The 21,086-nt window shown below is 35.7% G+C and overlaps 1 protein-coding gene across 1 annotated transcript; it reads left to right on the top strand.

Annotated features, from left to right (window-relative positions):
• Nucleotides 1-264: 264 nt before the first annotated feature.
• LOC144966650 (vitamin D3 receptor A-like) lies at nt 265-20,794 on the top strand. Its single transcript, XM_078903410.1, has 5 exons — nt 265-549; nt 6,540-6,768; nt 7,269-7,302; nt 15,080-15,825; nt 19,540-20,794. Exons 2-5 carry the CDS (start codon nt 6,541-6,543, stop codon nt 19,798-19,800), a joined length of 1,269 nt encoding a protein of 422 aa, XP_078759536.1. The 5' UTR covers nt 265-549; nt 6,540; the 3' UTR covers nt 19,801-20,794.
• Nucleotides 20,795-21,086: the final 292 nt, after the last annotated feature.

Here is a 21,086-nt window from a genome sequence, read left to right as displayed (position 1 = left end):
GGTGTAGTGGTTTAGCACTCCACTTAGTAGTCAGTAGGTAAAAAAATTACCCCAACAGGAAATTTAGTATAATTCAAAAAAAAAAAAAGAAAAGAAAACACGCAAGCCACCAGGATAGGATAGTAAATTGTCTATCAAAAGTGAGTAGTTTTCTTAGTGGGGGTGGGAGTCAACAGACTTTGGCATTTTTTTTAGTGTTTTGGCATTTTTTGAGTCTTCCCCTGGCATTTTGTTGAAAAATAATCTGGCAACCCTGTACTGGATTGAGGATTGGTATTATTTTCTTCGGTTCTGTGTTGGTTGTGTGCCATCCAGCTGAAATAAACTGGCTTTAATCGTATATATTATTAATGTATATAAAGATAGAGAAAATGGCTTCTTTGACTTGATACTCGACGAACCTTCTGTACGTGAACGCGACCCAGTACACCTAAGCTTTCCTCTCCGGTTCGCAAGTCTAGATAGACGTCTAGTGTCTAATGGCAAAAATCATTTTTATTTTTACAGCGGAAAAAAAAATGAAGACCATTTGACTGCTAGGTTTAAAAAGTAAGTAGATAAATTATTATAACTTGATATCTAGTTGCCGAGTTTCATTTTAATTTTAATGAATGAGTATATATGTTTTTTTTTTTAAAGTAATGATCTTCCACCAGTCAGTTGATTGAGTTTGAGTGTTGTCAGTGTCAGTTCGTAAAGTCACAGAAGTCAGAAGGCATTGCTCAAACTCAATCAACTTTTCTTCTTTCACCTTCCTTTCTAATGGCGCTGAAATGACCTAATAATAGACTCGTGAACGCTGTTAAAACCCCTAAAACAAATGGCGGAAAACAATCTCAAATTGAGGCCATTTTTACTTTTGAAATATATGCAAAAAATAAAACATTTAATGTAGGACGGCAGTTCAAAGTCTGAAATTTCAGACTGATTTTTACCCCAAAATTAGCATTGGAAAGTTGTGACCAAAATCGCGTGTCGTTAATAAAAAAAATGGTTAAAACAGTCAATATGGGGTTCTTATTAACAGATTATATACTAGGTAGTTGCATGAAAATTTGAGATTGCAGCAATTGTTTTCAAAATAGTCTCATGCTATTCTGCAAGAAATACACTTTTCAATGGTACCAAAATTATGACAATGTGACAATTAGAACCAAAGTTACGGGATTATTAGTCCGCAAAAGTGGACCAAAATACTTAATATAATTTACGAGGAAAAAAGAAACTAAAACTGTGACCAGAGAGCAACCGAAAAGCGGGGGAAATGGAAAATCACGGTTATTTGGGGTGGAATACATATAAAAACCATATATCAAAATGATCGCAAAGGAAAGACGAAGCAAATTTTTAAAAAATTAAATGATTATTATGCAATATTATGCAACGTCATGCAATTACATAACCCTAGAAAATGAAAAAAAAAAGACGCGAGGAACGGATAATAACTTTAAAAACAGATTTGAGGGTGGTCTTCTTCCAGAGCATGCTTACAATACTATGGCTATGATTAATTTTGAACACAAAAATTGTTAAAACAAGAGGAAAGGAGCGTAAACGTATGAATTTAGACACTAAAGTTGTGTCCTTGGGGAAGGCACTTAATATTTGGCATTGGCAAATGAGCAACAGACGAAAGATGACTGGTATTCGGAGAGAAGAAAAAAAAACAAAAAAACAATGAACAGGGCTAGAAATAAAGTTGAACAAGTGTCAGTAAATGCAACTTGCAAATGTACTGCCCAATGTTTTTGCATCCTTGGACAAGACATTTGGGCACCAACAGTACTCGGGAGAAACAAGCTTGCCGCTTTATATATGCAAACATGGTCAGTGATAAAAATGCAAAATTAAAAACAAGAACTACATAAGAGTGGTAGAGAAAACTTAACCTGAAAATGCAAAATTGAATATTACGTAACATATTACATAATAACAAACAATAAGCCGATAAATACTGACACTTTGCAAACTTTCTGCAACATAGGCATGTCATATATCAAACTGAACATCTCGAAGAGATGTATCATATGACTAACTATTAAACTACATTAAAATTGAAATGAACTTTAGAAAATTTGATAATTGCTTTGCATTCAACATCACTAAGAGAACAGATTAAAGGGTACTAACGTACTGACTCGCTTAAATCCATAAGATGGCTGATATGTGGCAAAAGACAGAAGACAACAAAATCTAGGCACTCTGGGTTGTTGGCTGCATGGAATGTAGACACAGGCAATATCCAGGTAATGATACTGAATAAATACATCGAAGTCCAAGCAATGATACAGAAGTAGTTGGGGGAGACTGACGATCGAATTCATGTTGTTACTTCAATTTCATATTTAAAAATACAAGATAGATTATTGGAGCTGGAGGCGGCAGATGATCAAATTCATGTTGTTATTTCAATTTCATATTTAAAAATACAAGGCAGATTATTGGAGCTGGAGGAGGCAGACGACGGGAGTTGGAGGTGGCAGACAATCAAATTCATGTTGTTATTTCAGTCTCATATTTAAAAATACAAGACAGACGACTGGAGTTGGAGGTGGCAGACAATCAAATTCATGTTGTTATTTCAATTTCATATTTAAAAATACAAGGCGGATTATTGGAGCTGGAGGAGGCAGATGACGGGAGTTGGAGGTGGCAGACAATCAAATTCATGTTGTTATTTCAATCTCATATTTAGAAATACAAGGCAGATTATTGGAGCTGGAGGCGGCAGACGACGGGAGTTGGAGGTGGCAGACAATCAAATTCATGTTGTTATTACAATTTCATATATTCAAAAATACAAGGCAGATTATAGGAGCTGGAGGTGGCAGACAATCAAATTCATGTTGTTATTTCAATCTCATATTTAAAAATACAAGACAGACGACTGGAGTTCGAGACGGCAGACGACTGGAGTTGGAGGTGGCAGACAATCAAATTCATGTTGTTATTTCAATCTCATATTTAAAAATACAAGACAGACGACTGGAGTTAGAGGCGGCAGACGACTGGAGTTGGAGGTGGCAGACAACCAAATTCATGTTGTTATTTCAATTTCATATATAAAAATACAAGGCAGATTATTGGAGCTGGAGGAGGCAGACGACTGGAGTTGGAGGTGGCAGACAATCAAATTCATGTTGTTATTTCAATCTCATATTTAAAAATACAAGACAGACGACTGGAGTTCGAGGCGGCAGACGACGGGAGTTGGAGGTGGCAGACAATCAAATTCATATTGTTATTTCAATTTCATATTTAAAAATACAAGGCAGGAAATGAAACATGAAAATGTGGTGTCATAATGAACGTCTGACTCTGAAAACAAAAAAAGTACTTCGATTATGATTAAATCAACAAAATTAAAAGTTATATAATAATTTTGTTGTGGTAAAGAGTAAAGTAATGAATGAAATATACTTGAATTGGCTCTATCATGCTATTCTGTATTATTTGTATTGAAATTAACCACATTAAATTAAACCAACATACTTAACCTGCAGAACAAACAAAAATAAAAGATAAAAAATAATATCAGTGGAACATAATTTTTAGTTGTCCGGTATCATCCCAGTTAAAAAGTCATTTCAGTTTCAACATTCATTCATAAAATAAAACTAAAATTATGGATGGGACTATTTTCAGTCTTTTTACAGCAATTATTTAGCTTGAAATTATTTATACAAGTCACAAAAGCAAACGCAGTCGATAGTTTACAGACTGCACTGTACACAGGAGACTCGGGGATACATCGAGAGGCAATCCTGGTTGGCCGTCGCCAACTTCATGAACACGCATCATATTTAAAGTCACTAAAAGACGCTTTCGCCAGCATCAATCACCACCAAAATTCACACAAATAGAGAAAAATGGTTGGCGAATAATATAACATTAATTAAAAATAGGTAATATAATGAAAAATGTATTTAAAATGAAGTTAAAACTTACCAAATTTTCAAACAGCTGGCATCTGAACAAAGAATGAACGGATTAAAAATCTGAAAACGCCGCCTGATGCGCTGGCTTCTCCTCTTTAAAATGAGACCGGAAGTGACGAAATTAGTGCACAGGAAGCGATTCCACGGCAATGGAAGTAAAACTATGTTCACCGGTTAACACAATTTTCACTCCAGAGCCGTAACATCGATATCGGGGCTCGATCAGCGGCTCAGCCACGGGCGATGCGACTACCTATTATATACCAAAATGTTCGCCTAATCGAGGGCAATGTATTTACATTGTCATTGATAAAGAGGAAGATACAATTGATACAAATTTCAAAATAACACATTATTACATAATATGACGCAACTATGCGGCTATGTGGTCTAGTGGTATGACACTCGCTTTCGGATCGGAAGGTCCTGGGTTCGAGCCTCGCTCGGTGCATAGTTGAGTCCTTGGAAAAGACTCTTTACTCACATTCTCTCACCGTACTCAGGTGTAAAATGAGTACCTGGCCGTTAACAGCGTTGTCTTTGTCCGAAAAATTGTAATATCGCCTAACAGGCGTCATGTCTCGTCCTACATGTTAAATGTTGCTGTTGACCAGGGACCCCTTGTAAAGTGCATTGAGCACGTTAAGTGGATATTGCGCTATATAAATGCTCAATTTGTTAATTTTTAAAAACTATAATCAAACAATCGGCTAGACATGCGAAACATAATATACCATATCACTTTTAGATTTATTCCCAATATCTCACTGAAACAATGCAGATAATTCCCCTCTTTGATTTAATATTTATATAGAATAAAGAAGGGTTTGAGACAAAATTTAAATGAAAATATATATAAACATGTTGCGTAATGACGATAATTGAGGTGATTTTTTCCTCTGGCAATTTAATTGCATAAATAAAATGGCAGAATGAAAAAGTTCAAATTAATTAAAACGGATTCACACAAAGGCAGTTTGTCTATTTTAATTTGAAAGAAAGTTCTGGCTTTTAATTTTAACAATTCTGCAAAACCACTTTGAGTTTATGGCCATTACTAATTACGATTACATCATTTGAACTGACAATTAATATAATTTTATAATTTTACTCCCCCCCCCCCCCCACTCCCCTTCTCTCTCCAATGTATGGGGTTGTCAGGATTTATAATTCATAAAACTTTTTACCTTATTTATTAAGACCTTCAGAATGTGAATACAAATGATAACAAAATATTTAAATATTTGGGAAAGAAACTTGATGACTTGATGGCAAAATTTATTTAAATTAAAGCAGTTGGTATTTTTAAAATATCGATATCATAATATCGGATTTTACAAAGAAAAGAAATACATGAACTTTTAATATAAAAACTTTAAAATGCCAGTGAAAAAGTTGGACAGCATGTATTCAAATTAAAACATAGTAAATAATAGTACTGAAAATATAATGGACTAAATTAAAATGATAAATAACTAAATTTAAAATATCGATATATGAATTTCGATATCGTCGGGCAGAAGATAATGAAAACATGGCATTTCGTGCAGAGTTAAAAAGTGTCTGCGCATTAAATATAGAGCCCTGAAATTTGGCATGAATAAAGCTTAGATGTTATTCTAATAACAAGCGTTTTTATTTTAAAAACACACGCTGTAAATAAAACAATGAACGCATTTGAAAATTGCCAAATTTTAACTTCATCTAACTCCTGAAATTGTTGATGGATTTTTCGTTACTCAGGACCATTTAAAAGGAAATTGAAAGAGAAAATAATGATACCAAAATATCTGCAATATTCCTCTTTATAATGAATTTATGCATCTTTAATTGAACCCCACTAAACGCGAACGGCAATTTCCAGTCACAACTTTCCTATGGGCGAGTTGGGTCACTGCCACTGCTGCTGCTCACTAAACTGCCTAATTATGGACTTTCAATTAGTTGCAATGTCCGATAAATATGAAATAAGTTTCATTTTTTTAAGAGGTGTGATTTTTCTAATTTCAAACCATTTTTCTGAGTTGGTTGTCGTTTACGACTCTGGCCGACGCCATTATTACTGACTGTGTTTCCCATCAGTTTCAATATTGTAACTGATGGCAAACATTTTGTTTCATCAGGTTATAAGTTATAGTATCTTTAGTTAGAGTTGAGGTAGGGTTCCGGGGGTCTCCCCCCTGATAATAATTTTTCTTAAATCCTCTTAAGACATGCTGTGAAACTAGAGAAGTCCTTCCATTTTGAAATTGAAGGTAGGCACGCCTGCAATGCTTCACAGCAATTTGGTCTCAAATTCGTTTCATAGACTTTTTATAGGGTAACATAGGTGATTCCTTTTTGCATTGAATGTTTGTTTGATGGATTATCTACTTTCTTTAATGTTATGTCTATGCAATCTTATAATGCTAGCGGAAGGGTGTAATTTTTTCTTATTTAATGTATTCATAGTTCAATTTAAAAAATTCTTTTGTGAGACATATTTCTAGTACTCAGGCTGATAAGGAAATATTGTTCTCACTTATGATATCATTATCATCATAATTATTTTCATTCTTATGTTATGATCATCCTATTTATTTTTATTTCATAATCTTTCAGCATGTCTACAGAAGAAGACAACACAAATCCCGAATCTGAGGACATCGCAGGACCAAGCTCCAAACTTTCGGAGACTGATGCAGAGTTGGTCTCTACCAGACAGAAATCACATTTGAAAGAAGATAAACTGTGCCGCGTATGCGGGGACAAAGCCTTGGGTTTCAATTTTAATGTTATTTCATGTGAATCTTGTAAAGCTTTCTTCAGGCGGAATGCTTTCAAAGAAAAGGTAAAACATTGTTGTTTAAGTTAAATCAATTTCAGATTTGTGATTCTTTTTTTTTTTATAATCACTACTACAACTCATCTTTTTCCTCATCTCACTTCTCTTCTACTTGTAATTTTCATCCTCCTGTTTGCTCTTCTCTTTCTTACTCTTACCAATATCAGTAAATAGTTGCAATACAAACAAAAAAACGTTTATCCATCTCTTGAGCACTCTTATTCCTTGTTATCTTTAGTCTGCAACACTCTTAAAGGAAAGTTTTTATTTAATTTTTTCATATAAAGACTTATGTAATGTTACATTAATTTACAATTTGATTGTCAATCATTACAACACATTTTACTAAAAGTAACTTTGGTTAGAATACATCAGTTAGTTCTCAGACTTTGTTCTCAGACTATAATAAAATTGAGTGTCTCCTGACTTTTTGTAAAAAAAATCCCAAAAAACTTCTTGGGTCTGTTTCACACACTTCTATCTGGTTTATTGGTTCCACTTTTCAGGGTTATCCCGAAATTCTGGAATACAAAACTACTGGTAAATGATGTTCTGGGATAGTAAGCCATGGTCTATTTTGTTATCATCCTCTATGGTCAATCAATACACTTTTTGTGTCTAATTTGTCCCTTCAAATTGTATGCAGTTCATGTCAAATATTACAGTAATATTATGTCGCAGGTTCAAACCCCACCACCGCCGCGAAAAAATTTTTTATTCTCTATTGTCTTCTGGCACTTTTCTACTCACTTCATATCTTGTTGTTACCAACATAAGTGCCTGCTCCACTCACTTTTCTGAATTAAAAATTCACCCCATACACCGGAGCATACTCAATGTCTCAATCGTTTCTATGTTATATGTTTGTGATGAGAATATTGGCTATTAAGCTTAACTGCTGGTCAAAATTACTTCGCGATGGTGGTGAACGAATCGGCGATCTCAAGAAGTGGGTGAGAGAGGGATCTAGAAATGACTTTGGGTTTGAAACGAATATTTTTGTGTTCGTGGATAGCTCACACGGTAGAGCCACGCTCTCACCTGCCAGGCGGAGTTGTCGTACCAATAAGGTCGCAGGTTCAAACCCCACCACCGCCGCGAAAAAAATTTTTATTCTCTATTGTCTTCTGGCACTTTTCTACTCACTTCATATCTTGTTGTTACCAACATAAGTGCCTGCTCCACTCACTTTTCTGAATTAAAAATTCACCCCATACACCGGAGCATACTCAATGTCTCAATCGTTTCTATGTTATATGTTTGTGATGAGAATATTGGCTATTAAGCTTAACTGCTGGTCAAAATTACTTCGCGATGGTGGTGAACGAATCGGCGATCTCAAGAAGTGGGTGAGAGAGGGATCTAGAAATGACTTTGGGTTTGAAACGAATATTTTTGTGTTCGTGGATAGCTCACACGGTAGAGCCACGCTCTCACCTGCCAGGCGGAGTTGTCGTACCAATAAGGTCGCAGGTTCAAACCCCACCACCGCCGCGAAAAAAATTTTTTTATTCTCTATTGTCTTCTGGCACTTTTCTACTCACTTCATATCTTGTTGTTACCAACATAAGTGTCTGCTCCACTCACTTTTCTGAATTAAAAATTCACCCCATACACCGGAGCATACTCAATGTCTCAATCGTTTCTATGTTATATGTTTGTGATGAGAATATTGGCTATTAAGCTTAACTGCTGGTCAAAATTACTTCGCGATGGTGGTGAACGAATCGGCGATCTCAAGAAGTGGTGAGAGAGGGATCTAGAAATGACTTTGGGTTTTGAAACGAATATTTTTGTGTTCGTGGATAGCTCACACGTAGAGCCACGTCTCACCTGCCAGGCGGAGTTGTCGTACCAATAAGGTCGCAGGTTCAAACCCCACCACCGCCGCGAAAAAATTTTTTATTCTCTATTGTCTTCTGGCACTTTTCTACTCACTTCATATCTTGTTGTTACCAACATAAGTGCTGCTCCACTCACTTTTCTGAATTAAAAATTCACCCCATACACCGGAGCATACTCAATGTCTCAATCGTTTCTATGTTATATGTTGTGATAGAATATTGGCTATTAAGCTTAACTGCTGGTCAAAATTACTTCGCGATGTGTGTAACAATCGGCGATCTCAAGAAGTGGGTGAAGAGGGATCTAGAAATGACTTTGGTTTGAAACGAATATTTTTGTGTTCGTGGATAGTCACACGGTAGAGCCACGCTCTCACCTGCCAGGCGGAGTTGTCGTACCAATAAGGTCGCAGGTTCAAACCCCACCACCGCCGCGAAAAAATTTTTTATTCTCTATTGTCTTCTGGCACTTTTCTACTCACTTCATATCTTGTGTTACCAACATAAGTGCCTGCTCCACTCACTTTTCTGAATTAAAAATTCACCCCATACACCGAGCATACTCAATGTCCAATCGTTTCTATGTTATATGTTTGTGATGAGAATATTGGCTATTAAGCTTAACTGCTGGTCAAAATTACTTCGCGATGGTGTGAACAATCGCGATCTCAAGAAGTGGGTGAGAGAGGATCTAGAAATGACTTTGGGTTGAAACGAATATTTTTGGTTCGTGGATAGCTCACACGTAGAGCCACGCTCTCACTGCCAGGCGGAGTTGTCGTACAATAAGGTCGCAGGTTCAAACCCACCACCGCCGCGAAAAATTTTTCTCTATTGTCTTTGGCACTTTCTACTCATTCATATCTGTTGTCAAATAAGGCTGCTCCACTCACTTTCTGAATTAAAAATTCACCCCATACACCGGAGCTACTCAATTTCAATCGTTTCTATTTATATGTTGTATGAGAAATTGGCTATTAAGCTTAATGCTGGTCAATTATTGCGATGGTGGTGACAATCGCGATTCAGAATGGTGAGAGAGGATTAGAAATGACTGGTTGAACGATATTTTTGGTTGTGGATAGCTCACACGTAGAGCAGTCTCACTGCAGATTGTCGTACAGGTGCAGTTCAAACCCACCACCCCCGAAAATTTTTATTCCTATTGTCTCTGCATTCTACTCACTCTATCTTTTGTACAACATAGTGCCTGCTCCACTCACTTTCTGATTAAAAATCCATACCCGGCATACTAGTCTCAATCGTTTCTAGTTAAGTTTGTGTAGATATTGCTATTAAGCTTAACTGCTGGTCAAAATTATTCCGATGGGAACGAATCGCGACAAAAGTGTGAAGGGGATCAGAAATGACTTGGTTTGAACGAATATTTTTGTGTCGAACTCACACGTAACCACCTCCACCTGCAGCGATTCGTACAAGTCGCAGGTTCAAACCCCACCACCGCCAAAAAATTTTATTTCTATGCTTCGCTTTTCTACTCACTCAAAAATCTTTAAATTATGTTGCAAGTTTGATGATAGAATTATTATATCTTCAAATATGTATGATAGATGGAAGTTAGTATTTTGGTACTCCCCTAAGTTTGGTAATGTCGAACAGCGTTTATTGTTTGTTTATGTTGGTTTTGTACAGTATGTGAGGGATAGGTGTATTGTTGAGGGGGGCTGGCTTTGGTTGAAGTATTTTGGGGGATGCGTGGCACCCTACCGATTGTACAAATTCACCCCCCCGGGAAATTTTTACTTGTTGATTCTATCTTCCTTTGTTGTATAAATGTTGCAGTTGATCCTAAATTTATAAGCTATTGTCATATAGGTTAAATTTTACTTAATTTGGAAGTGGATGGCTATTGTGGTTTAGTGGTTTGTGTACCAACACTACAAGACAATAACGCTTCTCGATTATACATACTGAAATAATAAGGTGTGCAAGTTTTCTGTAATCAATACAAGCACAATTAAAGTTATTTAATGATCGAATGTTAGAATCTGCTGAAATTTTGTGGTTTGTAAGAATGTGTTTTGAGTTTGTGTGTTGTAATAAATTTGTGGGATTGAAGAATATTTGCTAGTTTCGTGTCTCACGATTTGTAATTACATCTTCAAAAGATGTTAAAAAGGTGGTTACCGACCCGCGCGCGAAAAATTTTTGTATTCCCCAATTTCTTACTAGGCCATTTTCTATATTCAATTTTTTTACAATCGATAACATACAACAGAAATTTTACAAGTTGATCAGCCTATTGCTTGCTTTCAAACTTCAAAATTTCACCCCCTCACAAAACAACACTCACACTCACCTCAAAAATCCAATGCTTTCATAAATATAATGCATGAAGAGTGATGGCAGCTTTCGTTTCTGCTCAATACAAACATAGGCAAATAAATTTTATTAACGAATGCAGAAGTGAATGAGCAATCTGCCTGAAATTTCCGTGTTTGCCCTAAAAGTGTTTTGAGATTTTCGTGTTGCCAATACATTAAAATTAGATGGGGAATTGAGACTTGTTCTAGATTTCCGTGCTGCACTGTATTTTGTAGATGTCATTTAAAAAAATGCTATTTATCTTGATGCCCGAATTAAAATTTTTCTCAGAAAAAAAGTCCCTTGCCCATCACTATTCAGCATATGAGCACATACTGGGTGGATCATTTCTGAGGTAACCGAAAGAAAATGTTTTTGTGCAGATCAATGACTTTTTTGGAATGAAGAAAAAAGACAACAATTGTAGATTTACACATGTGAGATATCATAACACCTTTGTTGTTGATGACATAAGGAACAAATTTACAGATGTTCTTCTTGTCCACCTTGAATGCATTTTTCCGCTTGTCTTTGAAAATCAGCCATCACATCTTTTCATGCAGTGGGCTGGATTTGTTTCATGTCTCGTTCCACTTGCTCTACTCATCATCGCAAGGTCATTAATACCGTCACACTTCAGCTGATGTTTTAGGATTCTCCTTAGAAATAGTTCAAGAGGATTTATATGAAGACTGTCGGGTGCCCCATGTGTATGACGAGCTGAAGTGCATGATTTAAATGATATTTAAATAAAGATTTAAACAAGCTAACCATGCATTTTGATTCACAGCATATAATTTGTATAATGTTAAGGAGTTCTATCGGTGGAGAGACCAATTTTTTTTTTTTTTCATAGAAAATAAACAATATAAACATGCAAATCGGAAAGCCCATGGTCAGAAATGGAGGAAAACACATTTTAAAACATTGTTTACAATATGGTTGCCAAGGTGATGGCAGCCACCTTGGCTTTTTGTTTAAAAATTAGCAGTTTTTACAGTTCTAAAATCTCGATTTTAATAACTTTACAACATTCATTTCTTTTTCAATGCAAAGATACACCCTTCCTGCAAGTAGCTGACAACTTAAATTTAGCATTCCTCTTTCAACATTGAAATTCCTCCGAGTGGTGTCTGAAATTCCTGTGAGCCATATTTAAAGTTGGCGTCTCTGTGTAACTTTTAAGAAAATGCCATTTAAAGTTTTCTAACCATTATCAACAGACACATGTCTTATTCTATATATTACACGTGTTTTCATATTTATGGGTTAGATTTTGTCTTCTGTTAGCCATAAACATAAAATAAAAGGTACTTGTGTTTTCAGTCCACCACAGCTGTGTATTTAGTTCACCGGAAATAAAAATATTTAAAAAGGACCAAACATCGTCTTACTGACGACATTGATACTGAGCTTATTATAGGTATCATCAGAAATGGACATGCATAAAATTTATGCCTGAAATAGATCTCAATTCTCGAAACCAATTTATCAAATTTGACGAGATTCTTACCGTGTCTTTTAACATTTTTATTTATTTACTTTTACTCACTTTTAACATTATTATTTTACTTAGAACACAATGAGACGTCAAAATGTATTGCCTTGAGCATTTCTTGTTCGTAACAATATGACTCAGGAGAAAAACGAACAAACAAAACAAAAACCATGATGGTGATGCGGAGAATGGATAACGACGACGATGACGACGATGATGATGATGGTGATGACAATGATGATGATGATGATGATGATGATGAAGATGGTGATTATCATGAAGTGCGTTACAAGCGGTCCCTAGCCAACAGCAACAGCAACATGTAACATGGAGGACGAGACCAACAATTAAAATCGTCTGGCTTAGAAGAGTTTGAATTTTATAAAAATCTATAGTGCAAATTAATAATGTATCCAAGGTTGCTTCCCTTAACTAAGAGTACTTGGACTTCCAATCGCATTGTTTACATTAGGGGGGGGGGGAGAGAGAGAGAGAGAGAGAGAGAGAGAGAGAGAGAGAGAGAGAGAGAGAGAGAGAGAGAGAGAGAAAGAGAGAGAGAGAGAGAGAGAGAGAGAGAGGAAAGAAAGAAAGAAGGAGAGAGGAAAGAAAGAAAGAAGGAGAGAGGAAAGAAAGAAAGAAGGAGAGAGAGGCAGACAGACATACAGAGAGAGAGAGAGAGAGACAGACAGACAGAGAAAGAGAGAGACAGACAGACAGACAGAGAAAGAGAGAGACAGACAGACAGACATTCAGAGAGAGGGAGAGAAAGAAAGAAGGAGAGAGAGAGAGACAGAAAGAAAGAAGGAGAGAGAGAGAGGGGTGGTCCTTTTATCGTGTATTCATTGTATAGTGGAAGGAGGTTGGGGGTCTTTTTAGACAATAAACAATGTGGGTGAACGCAAATAAAATGGGGAGGAGACAAGGGGTTGTGATTACTATTGACATGTCCTAAAAATAACTTGAAGTTGCTGCTCATGGAAGAAGATTCAATGATAGGATCTCATGTAAGTCATAACAAATTAAGGCCCACTCCCTCCTCTTCAAGCTGTCATCTGACTCAAAATGGAAACAAATGATTTGACCAGTCCCATTTTTAAAATTGCAATCTCATTGGTCAATATGTTTCCCATTGATTGACTGTGACTTCTTTTGAAACGAAGGGCTTCCTCATGGTACTGTGTTTTCAGTCCACCAGTGGACTGAAAACACAGCGGTGTATTTAGTCCACCGGAAATAAAAATATTTTAAAAGGACCAAACATCGTCTTACTGACGACGTTGATACTGAGCTTATTATAGGTATCATCAGAAATGGACATGCATACAATTTATGCCTGAAATAGATCTCAATAAACCGATTTATCAAACTTGACGAGATTCTTACCGTGTCTTTTAACATTTTTTATTTATTTATTTACTCACTTTTAAGATTATTATTTTACTTAGAACACAATGAGACGTCAAAATGTATTGCCTTGAGCATTTCTCGTACGTAACAATATGACTCCGGAGAAAAACGAACAAACAAAACAAAAACCAACAAAAAAAAAAAAAGAAAAAAAAACAACGAAGAGAACAACTTTATAGTTATATACTTTTTAGTCTTGAATATGTTTAAAAGGATCGTCAGAGAGAGAGAGAGAGAGGTTAAGGACTGCTTTGTAGCTACTTATACTCGCACAAATTTTTTTTCTGAGGCACAGCGTGGTGGTCGAGGCCAGTGATCGATGTGAAAAGTGACCAAATAGAACCTTACTTGGGCAAATAATAATAAAACTCTGATCTCCTTGGAAAACTCATCGGTTTTGATAATCACAAAAATTCTAACGGGTTAGGAAAAATAGATATAAATGTTAAGGAAGATGACTCTACATTCTTTTAAGAACTCCGTTTTAGGGCTAGTAGAAAGGTAGAAATGGGATACCAGTCAAAAAATTCTAGTTTTACAAGACAAGATAGACAATGAACAATAGACTAGCCCTACAAGACAAAGGACAATGAATTATTTTGAAAGAAAAGGATACTGGAAGAAGACAAGTCAAGACTGCCCGGGGCCGGTTTGGGCAGGGGGAGTCCTGAGGCCTTGAGGCACAGCCGTGCTTGAGGCCAGTGATCGATGTGAAAAGTGACCAAATATAACCTTACTTTAGCAAACAATACCAAAACTCTGATCTCCTTGGAAAGCTCATCGGTTTTGATAATCACAAAAATTCTAACGGACTAGGAGAATTTTAAAATAGATATATAAATGTTAATTTTAAATTAATTGTAGAAACATTCTTCTCTGTGTGGCCAAATTGGCTAGGCCAATGGCTACCTGGCAGCAGGCACTCGATTTCGAACAACACTCTATCAAGACTTTCCGAGAGTAAATAAAAGGCTGTAAATGATATTATTAAGCCGTTGAATTGCCATACATTATATGTTTGTCCATTTCTGATGATGCCTATAAAAGGCTCAGTATCAATGTCGTCAGTAGCGTTTAAGGTAAGTATAAAACCCCTTTAACATAATATTTTCATTTAGTTTAATAAGTCATATTATTTAATTACTCCACATAATGTTGTGGGGAGACATATGTGAAATGACTTTTAAATCTAATTCATTAGGATTTTTTCAAATTTTCTCCCTTTGGTGTTTTTCTCCTTTAGATGACAGGGAGAAAAAGAAACGTCTAAATAAAGTGGCAGAAAACCGTAGGAAAAAAGGTCTCTCTACTGATGAAGAGTGCTCAAAGAATATGACTTTGTTGCAGCACATTAAGGCCGAGCCACCATCTGATGTTGAACAGGAAATTCTCAGCTCTCCTACTCAAAGTGATGTATGCACCTCATCAGATTCAAATGCTGAAATACCATATCGGCCAAAAACACCAATTGGCAAGATCCATGGTGAAGCACCAGCTGAGCTATTCAAGCACCCGACTCCTGATGAGATTCCTACAGAACCCAGCATGTTTCACCAAATGCTTCCAGAGGAGGAACTTTGTCTGAACAGCATAGCTACAGCCTATGGTAATACTTTAGGTATGATGCCAGAAACCGGACCTTATTCAGAATTGGCAGAATATCAAAAGGCAGCAGATCTTATCAACAATTCTGAAATAGCTGTCAGAAAACTGATTGTGTTTGTAAAATACATAGAGTATTTTAAGACATTGAGTCAATCGGATCAGATATCTGTGTTAAAATTTTGTGTGATGAATACTTTATTGCTAAGGTCATCACTTTTTTACGACATTGAAAAAGACGCTTGGATTACTGAAAAAAGTGAAATCCCTTCAAGTATTCTGAAAAGTGCCACTGGATTTGTTGATCTCCATAACAGCCATGTTTACTACTGTCGAAAGGTCAAGTCTATGGCTAAAAAGGACTTGAATTTGTATGCCTTGTTACAGGTATGTATGTCACTGTAACTCTTCATTTCCCAATGTACAAATTTTTCAGATTAAATGAATATGCACAGTCCCTTCCAAAGTAACTCCATGTCATATGCTTACAATTAATTTTTTTAAAAAGGCCTATCCATTAAATCTTCAATCGCAATGCTTCATTCAAAAGTTAGAAATAATGTTCTATGGACTGTGCATTTATTTATAGGTATTACTGTAACAGAGATGTCAAAACTTTGGTTTCCCATGAAAACAATTCCGGTGTCTGGAACAAAAATATTTGGTATGTAATTATGATTCCAAGAACACGCTTCAGCACTTCCACAGTGTCATCACAACCACTACAGTGTCATGTTCACTGCTGCCTCCATTATCATCATTATCACTGTACTACGACCACCACCTCCACATCATCATTATCATCACCACCACCACTACTACAGCCGGTTACACATTATCCTTACCACTGTAGAAAGAGAGAGACAGAGAGAAATAGTAATGAGATCTTTTTAGGATATCTCAGTCTTTCTTTGGCCTACATTTAGGACTGTCATCCATCTTCCTCAAAACACAAGGCATTGAGGTGTTGCCATGTACTGCTGTTACTCTGGGTTAAGTCAAATGATTCTCACCTTGTCAATATGGTATTACAACTATTATGTCGGTATGAACTAGATGGAAAAACTTGATGGGGTCTTTTGACCTCCCATGGTGGGCAGGAGGTCACTTGCTGCGTTTTCTCTAATATTTTAGAGGAAGATTTAAGTTAAAGCATGCAAAGACCAAGTTTATAAATTATTTTCCCTATTAAAAAGTCTGCAGCTGTAGGGTAAAAAAGATTTGAGGTATCTTTCACTTTTTAATCGAATTGACAACCGGTAACTCTTATTCGACTCTGTGTATAAATCATTTTAAAACGTGGATTCCCGTCGTGTGTTTGCTAGCTCTGTGATAGTTCTGTCAAAGTCAGCTTTTGCTAAGCTAAGACAATTCCCTCCCCAGACAGTAAGACGAAAAACGAAAATGCTTTCTATTACAGATCTATAAAATAATGTACAAAGTGTTTTGTCAATGTTAAGTTAATTAATTATACTTTGGATGTTCCTGGTATGTATGTCCTCGTAATTTGTTGTCCATGATGACTCCTAGATACTCATATTTTACTACTTGCTGTACTTTTTCATTTTTAGTTAAGTGATATGGTCAAGTTCTAGGATTAGTTCTTTAGTCACATTGAGTGCAAGGTGGTTATTGTCGCTATGGAAGTGAGAGTGACAGGTCTCAGATCATTCATAGGTTTTACTTTTTATCTTTTCTAGGGACAGCAATAATTTCTGAAGTTTTCAAAATACTGGGGATGGAAGAGCACTATAAATATAACATGATTGTTTTGCATGTGTTTTCAAAATGTTTCCTTTTATACCTCAGGTCCAGCTGCTTTCCTTTCTTTCATTCTAGAAAACATATACTTTGAAACGTATCCTTAGTCTCACACCCACTAAATTCATTCTTGCACTCATCATTCATACATTTTATTTAAAATGATTTTTTAGTCTGTTAATTTTATATTCATTAAAGGCAAAATCAAAACGGCATAAAATTGGTTCAGTTCATTTAAATGGGGAGATGACCATTAACCCAGTCAAGAAAGGTTTGAGGGTCTATCCTACAAGTGTTGTGGTGCTTGAGGGGCAAAGTGACAAAGGGGGGGGGGGGGGGGCCAGCATTTTTACCATCTTTAAGTATTACTCCTTATATAATGAATTTTAATAATGTCAAAAGTGACACCTCCGATTATTGAAACTTTGGTTACGGTATATGGTCATTTACCACCAGCCTGTTGACTTCTTTTTAACCGAGGTGCACTGTGTGATATCGGCATGAACTGGTTGATGAAAATTGGATTTTAAATCAAAACCATTTTATTTGGAAAAATTAAATTTTTTAAAGTTTAAGAAACAAAATTCACTGACCTAGCTCAATGAGGGAGATTTACTTTGTGGTCAAATTTTATAATTTAAGCTTGAAATGGAATTTTGTTAGCATCCGGTTAAATCTGACATAATGCTGGTTTGAGACGATTCATCAAGAGAGAGAGAGAGAGAGAGAGAGAAACAATTCACAATGTTATCAAAGAAAGTTTAATTTATAAATATGATTGAGTTAGAAGTCAATGATATGATTGAGGTAGAAGTCAATGTGGAAAAATGTTTAAAATCAAGTTTGTGGGTCATGTTCGTTTTTTGTCAGATGGCTTTTGATTGCCTTTTGATCCACCAGTTGAAAAACCATTGTTTTTGGTCTATGCCGACCCTGCAGACCCTCTTTATCAACGTTGTGGGATGGGTGCTGGATACCCCAAAGATTTTTATTGTATTTAAATTTATTGGTAATTGTTTTATATTGATGAAGCTTTATTGGGAGTCGAATGATCAAAATTTATTTTATGGACTGTTAAGTGGAAAATGGTAAATTTCATTTATTTCTATTGTTCATTTTATTATGAAAATGTTCAAATTGCTCTTTACATTTTCAAAAGAAATATAAAATGAGACCTGAAAACTACTATATCTGTATTCAAAGTTTATAATCATCTAAACGTATATACATATTGAATTGAATATTTGCACTGGATCGTGTGGAATATCCCAAGTATGGGTATTATTGAAAAACACTCACATTAAATATAGATAATTGGTGTTATCTGCCGCTTTAAGCGAATGCAATCTACAATTAAAAGTACAGAATTAATAGAAGAAAAACTAGATAAATGATCAAATTGGTGATTCACATTCAAGAGTTGAGGGGGAAAGCATCAAGAACAATCTGGTAAAAAATTGTCATTGAGTGGATAACCGTGTGGTCTTGTGAATGTAATCCAGACAACTTATAGTGGAATCTATTTAATGTCCAATATCACTTTTTATCGATATTATTCATATTTATTGTACAGAGGAGTCTACATAAAGTCAACTTCTCCTCAAAGTCAGCACCTCTTGTTGGTCCCAAATTTTCTGTTCTTTATCTAAGTGTGATGCATTAATAACGGGTAAAGTCAACCAACTGGGTGGGGTTTCTGACCTCCCATAGTGGGCAGGGAGGTACTTACTGTGTCTTCTATCCCCCTATATATATCTGTTTTCCAACTAGCTTTTTGTTGTTGTCTTGGAATGAGATTACTTAGTTTTGTCCTGGCCCTGACCGGATAGCCTTGCTGAGAGGGAAACAGTCAAATGTATAGTTAGTTTTGGAAGATGATATTTTTTTCCTTGTAAATCATATCTCTGTTATGCATTGTATTATGTTTCGTTTACATATTATATGGTTTGTAAACATTTGAGTGTATTCCTCTTAGTGGGGACCTGTGCTTGTGTTTGGCTGAGACTTTTAGGTGATCTCAAACTAAGTACTTTGATAGTGTGCTCTTGGAATCTGCATATGTTCCCTATTTGAACCTTTGTCTTACTTTTTCTTGGTTGCTGTAATTGTAATTCTAGAACTTTTTACTATCCCATTTTCTTCCTATTTACTGGCGCTGATATGACCTTAATGTGTTGCAAGCGCTGTTAAACCCTTAAAAACAAAACAAAAAAACAAAGTCAACCAATCTTTCTGGTCCGGTAGTGTTAACTTTATCAGAATTGTACTGTACTTTTTTATACTTTAAAATTCTATTGACATCTCTTCCCTTTCTCCCCCATCACGTCCATCTAATTCCAGGTCTTGATAATTTTTGATCCATCTGCTACCAACATCTCAAGTCGTCAGTTTATTTCATCAATTCAAGATCGATACCTGTTACTTCTCAAGCATTACTTAGAATCAAAATATTCGTACGCTTTTGCAAAAGAATATTATGTGAGTGCCATGGACTGTCTTTGTGACTTGAGGGCCCTGAGTGAAAAGCACTCCCAAATATTGTTACAAGTGAAACCTATTGATATTGAACCACTAATGTTGGAGGTCCTTAATCTGAAATAGGCCTCAGTTTTTTTATTTTTATATATGGTTCATTGTTCATGTTTCACCTTTATTCTCAAATATTTTCGAAACAAAAATCCACACAGCATTATACAGTTGGGTTTTTGTTTTTGTTTCCCAGTCTATTGATTACTTCAGTATTGTCAACCCGAAATGTACATCCATAGAATAAACAGTATTCCCTTTTAAATTTTATTTTTTTTCTAATTAAAAAAAAAAAATTCTTTCTTGATAGAGAATTCTGTGTCAAAAATAAGTCAAAACAAAATGAAAAAAAAAGAAAAGAAACAAAACTAAAAAAATAACACCCTTTATTTTTTTAGTCGTACTTTTTGATAAGTTGAGGCCAAAATGGAAGACAACATAATATATACAACACAATAGTGTGGATATTAATGCTTCTTACCTCTCTGCATTTCACTGAATCATCCAGTGATTCTGTGGAGCTCAGTCAATTCTGCAAATTCAAATTTCTACAAGGTCGCCAAGATCCACTTATTTTGTCTGCCATTTCTCCACTTGTTTTTTTGTTGTTTTTTTTTCAAATCCTCTGCGAAGTAAATAGTCATCTGCGAAAGCTATATACTTCTGGAGTTTTCCACAAACAGTAACATCCGGTTCATCAAAAACAGTACAAATCATAGTTTATTTCTTAGATTCACAGCTTTTCCAGCCTAATGATTCAGCCAATTTTGTTTCTCTTTTCTTTCTTCTTTCTATTTTTTTTTTTTTTTTTATATATACGATTCATACGATCAATTTATTTTTATTTATTTATTTATTTTGGCCAATAACTTTAAGGTCAATTTCCATTTAAAAAATTATTTTTTTTTAAATTCATAAATTATTCTGGTAGAGAAGTCTCCCCCCCCCCCCCCCTCTCTCTCTCTCTCTCTCTCTCTCTCTCTCTCTCTCTCTCTCTCTCTCTTTCTCTCGCTTTTTCTCTTTCTCTCTCTCTCTCTCTCTCTCTCTCTCTCTCTCTCTCTCTCTCTCTCTCTCTTCTCTCTTCTCTCTTCTCTCTCTCTCTCTTCTCTCTCTCTCTCTCTCTCCTCTCTCTCTCTCTCTCTCTCTCTCTCTCTCTCTCTCTCTCTCTCTCTCTATTTCTATTTCTTTCGCAACCATCCATTAAATCATCTGGTTATACAGAGGTAATATATTACAATAAAGCAATGGTTGTTGGCTTAGTTTGCTATCCTTTTTTTTTTACCTTTGGACCATGGTTGGAATGAATTTGAGAGATTCTTGCATTATAATTATAAGCTGCATAACCACTAAACTAGGTTTCG

This window comes from Berghia stephanieae, chromosome 2, assembly GCF_034508935.2.
Source record: "Berghia stephanieae isolate SIO BIC M18660-M18661 chromosome 2, UCSD_Bste_1.3, whole genome shotgun sequence".
Classification (NCBI taxonomy): Eukaryota; Metazoa; Mollusca; class Gastropoda; order Nudibranchia; family Aeolidiidae; genus Berghia; species Berghia stephanieae.
Note: the sequence above shows the minus strand (reverse complement) of the source record. Positions and strands in the feature narration are given on the sequence as shown.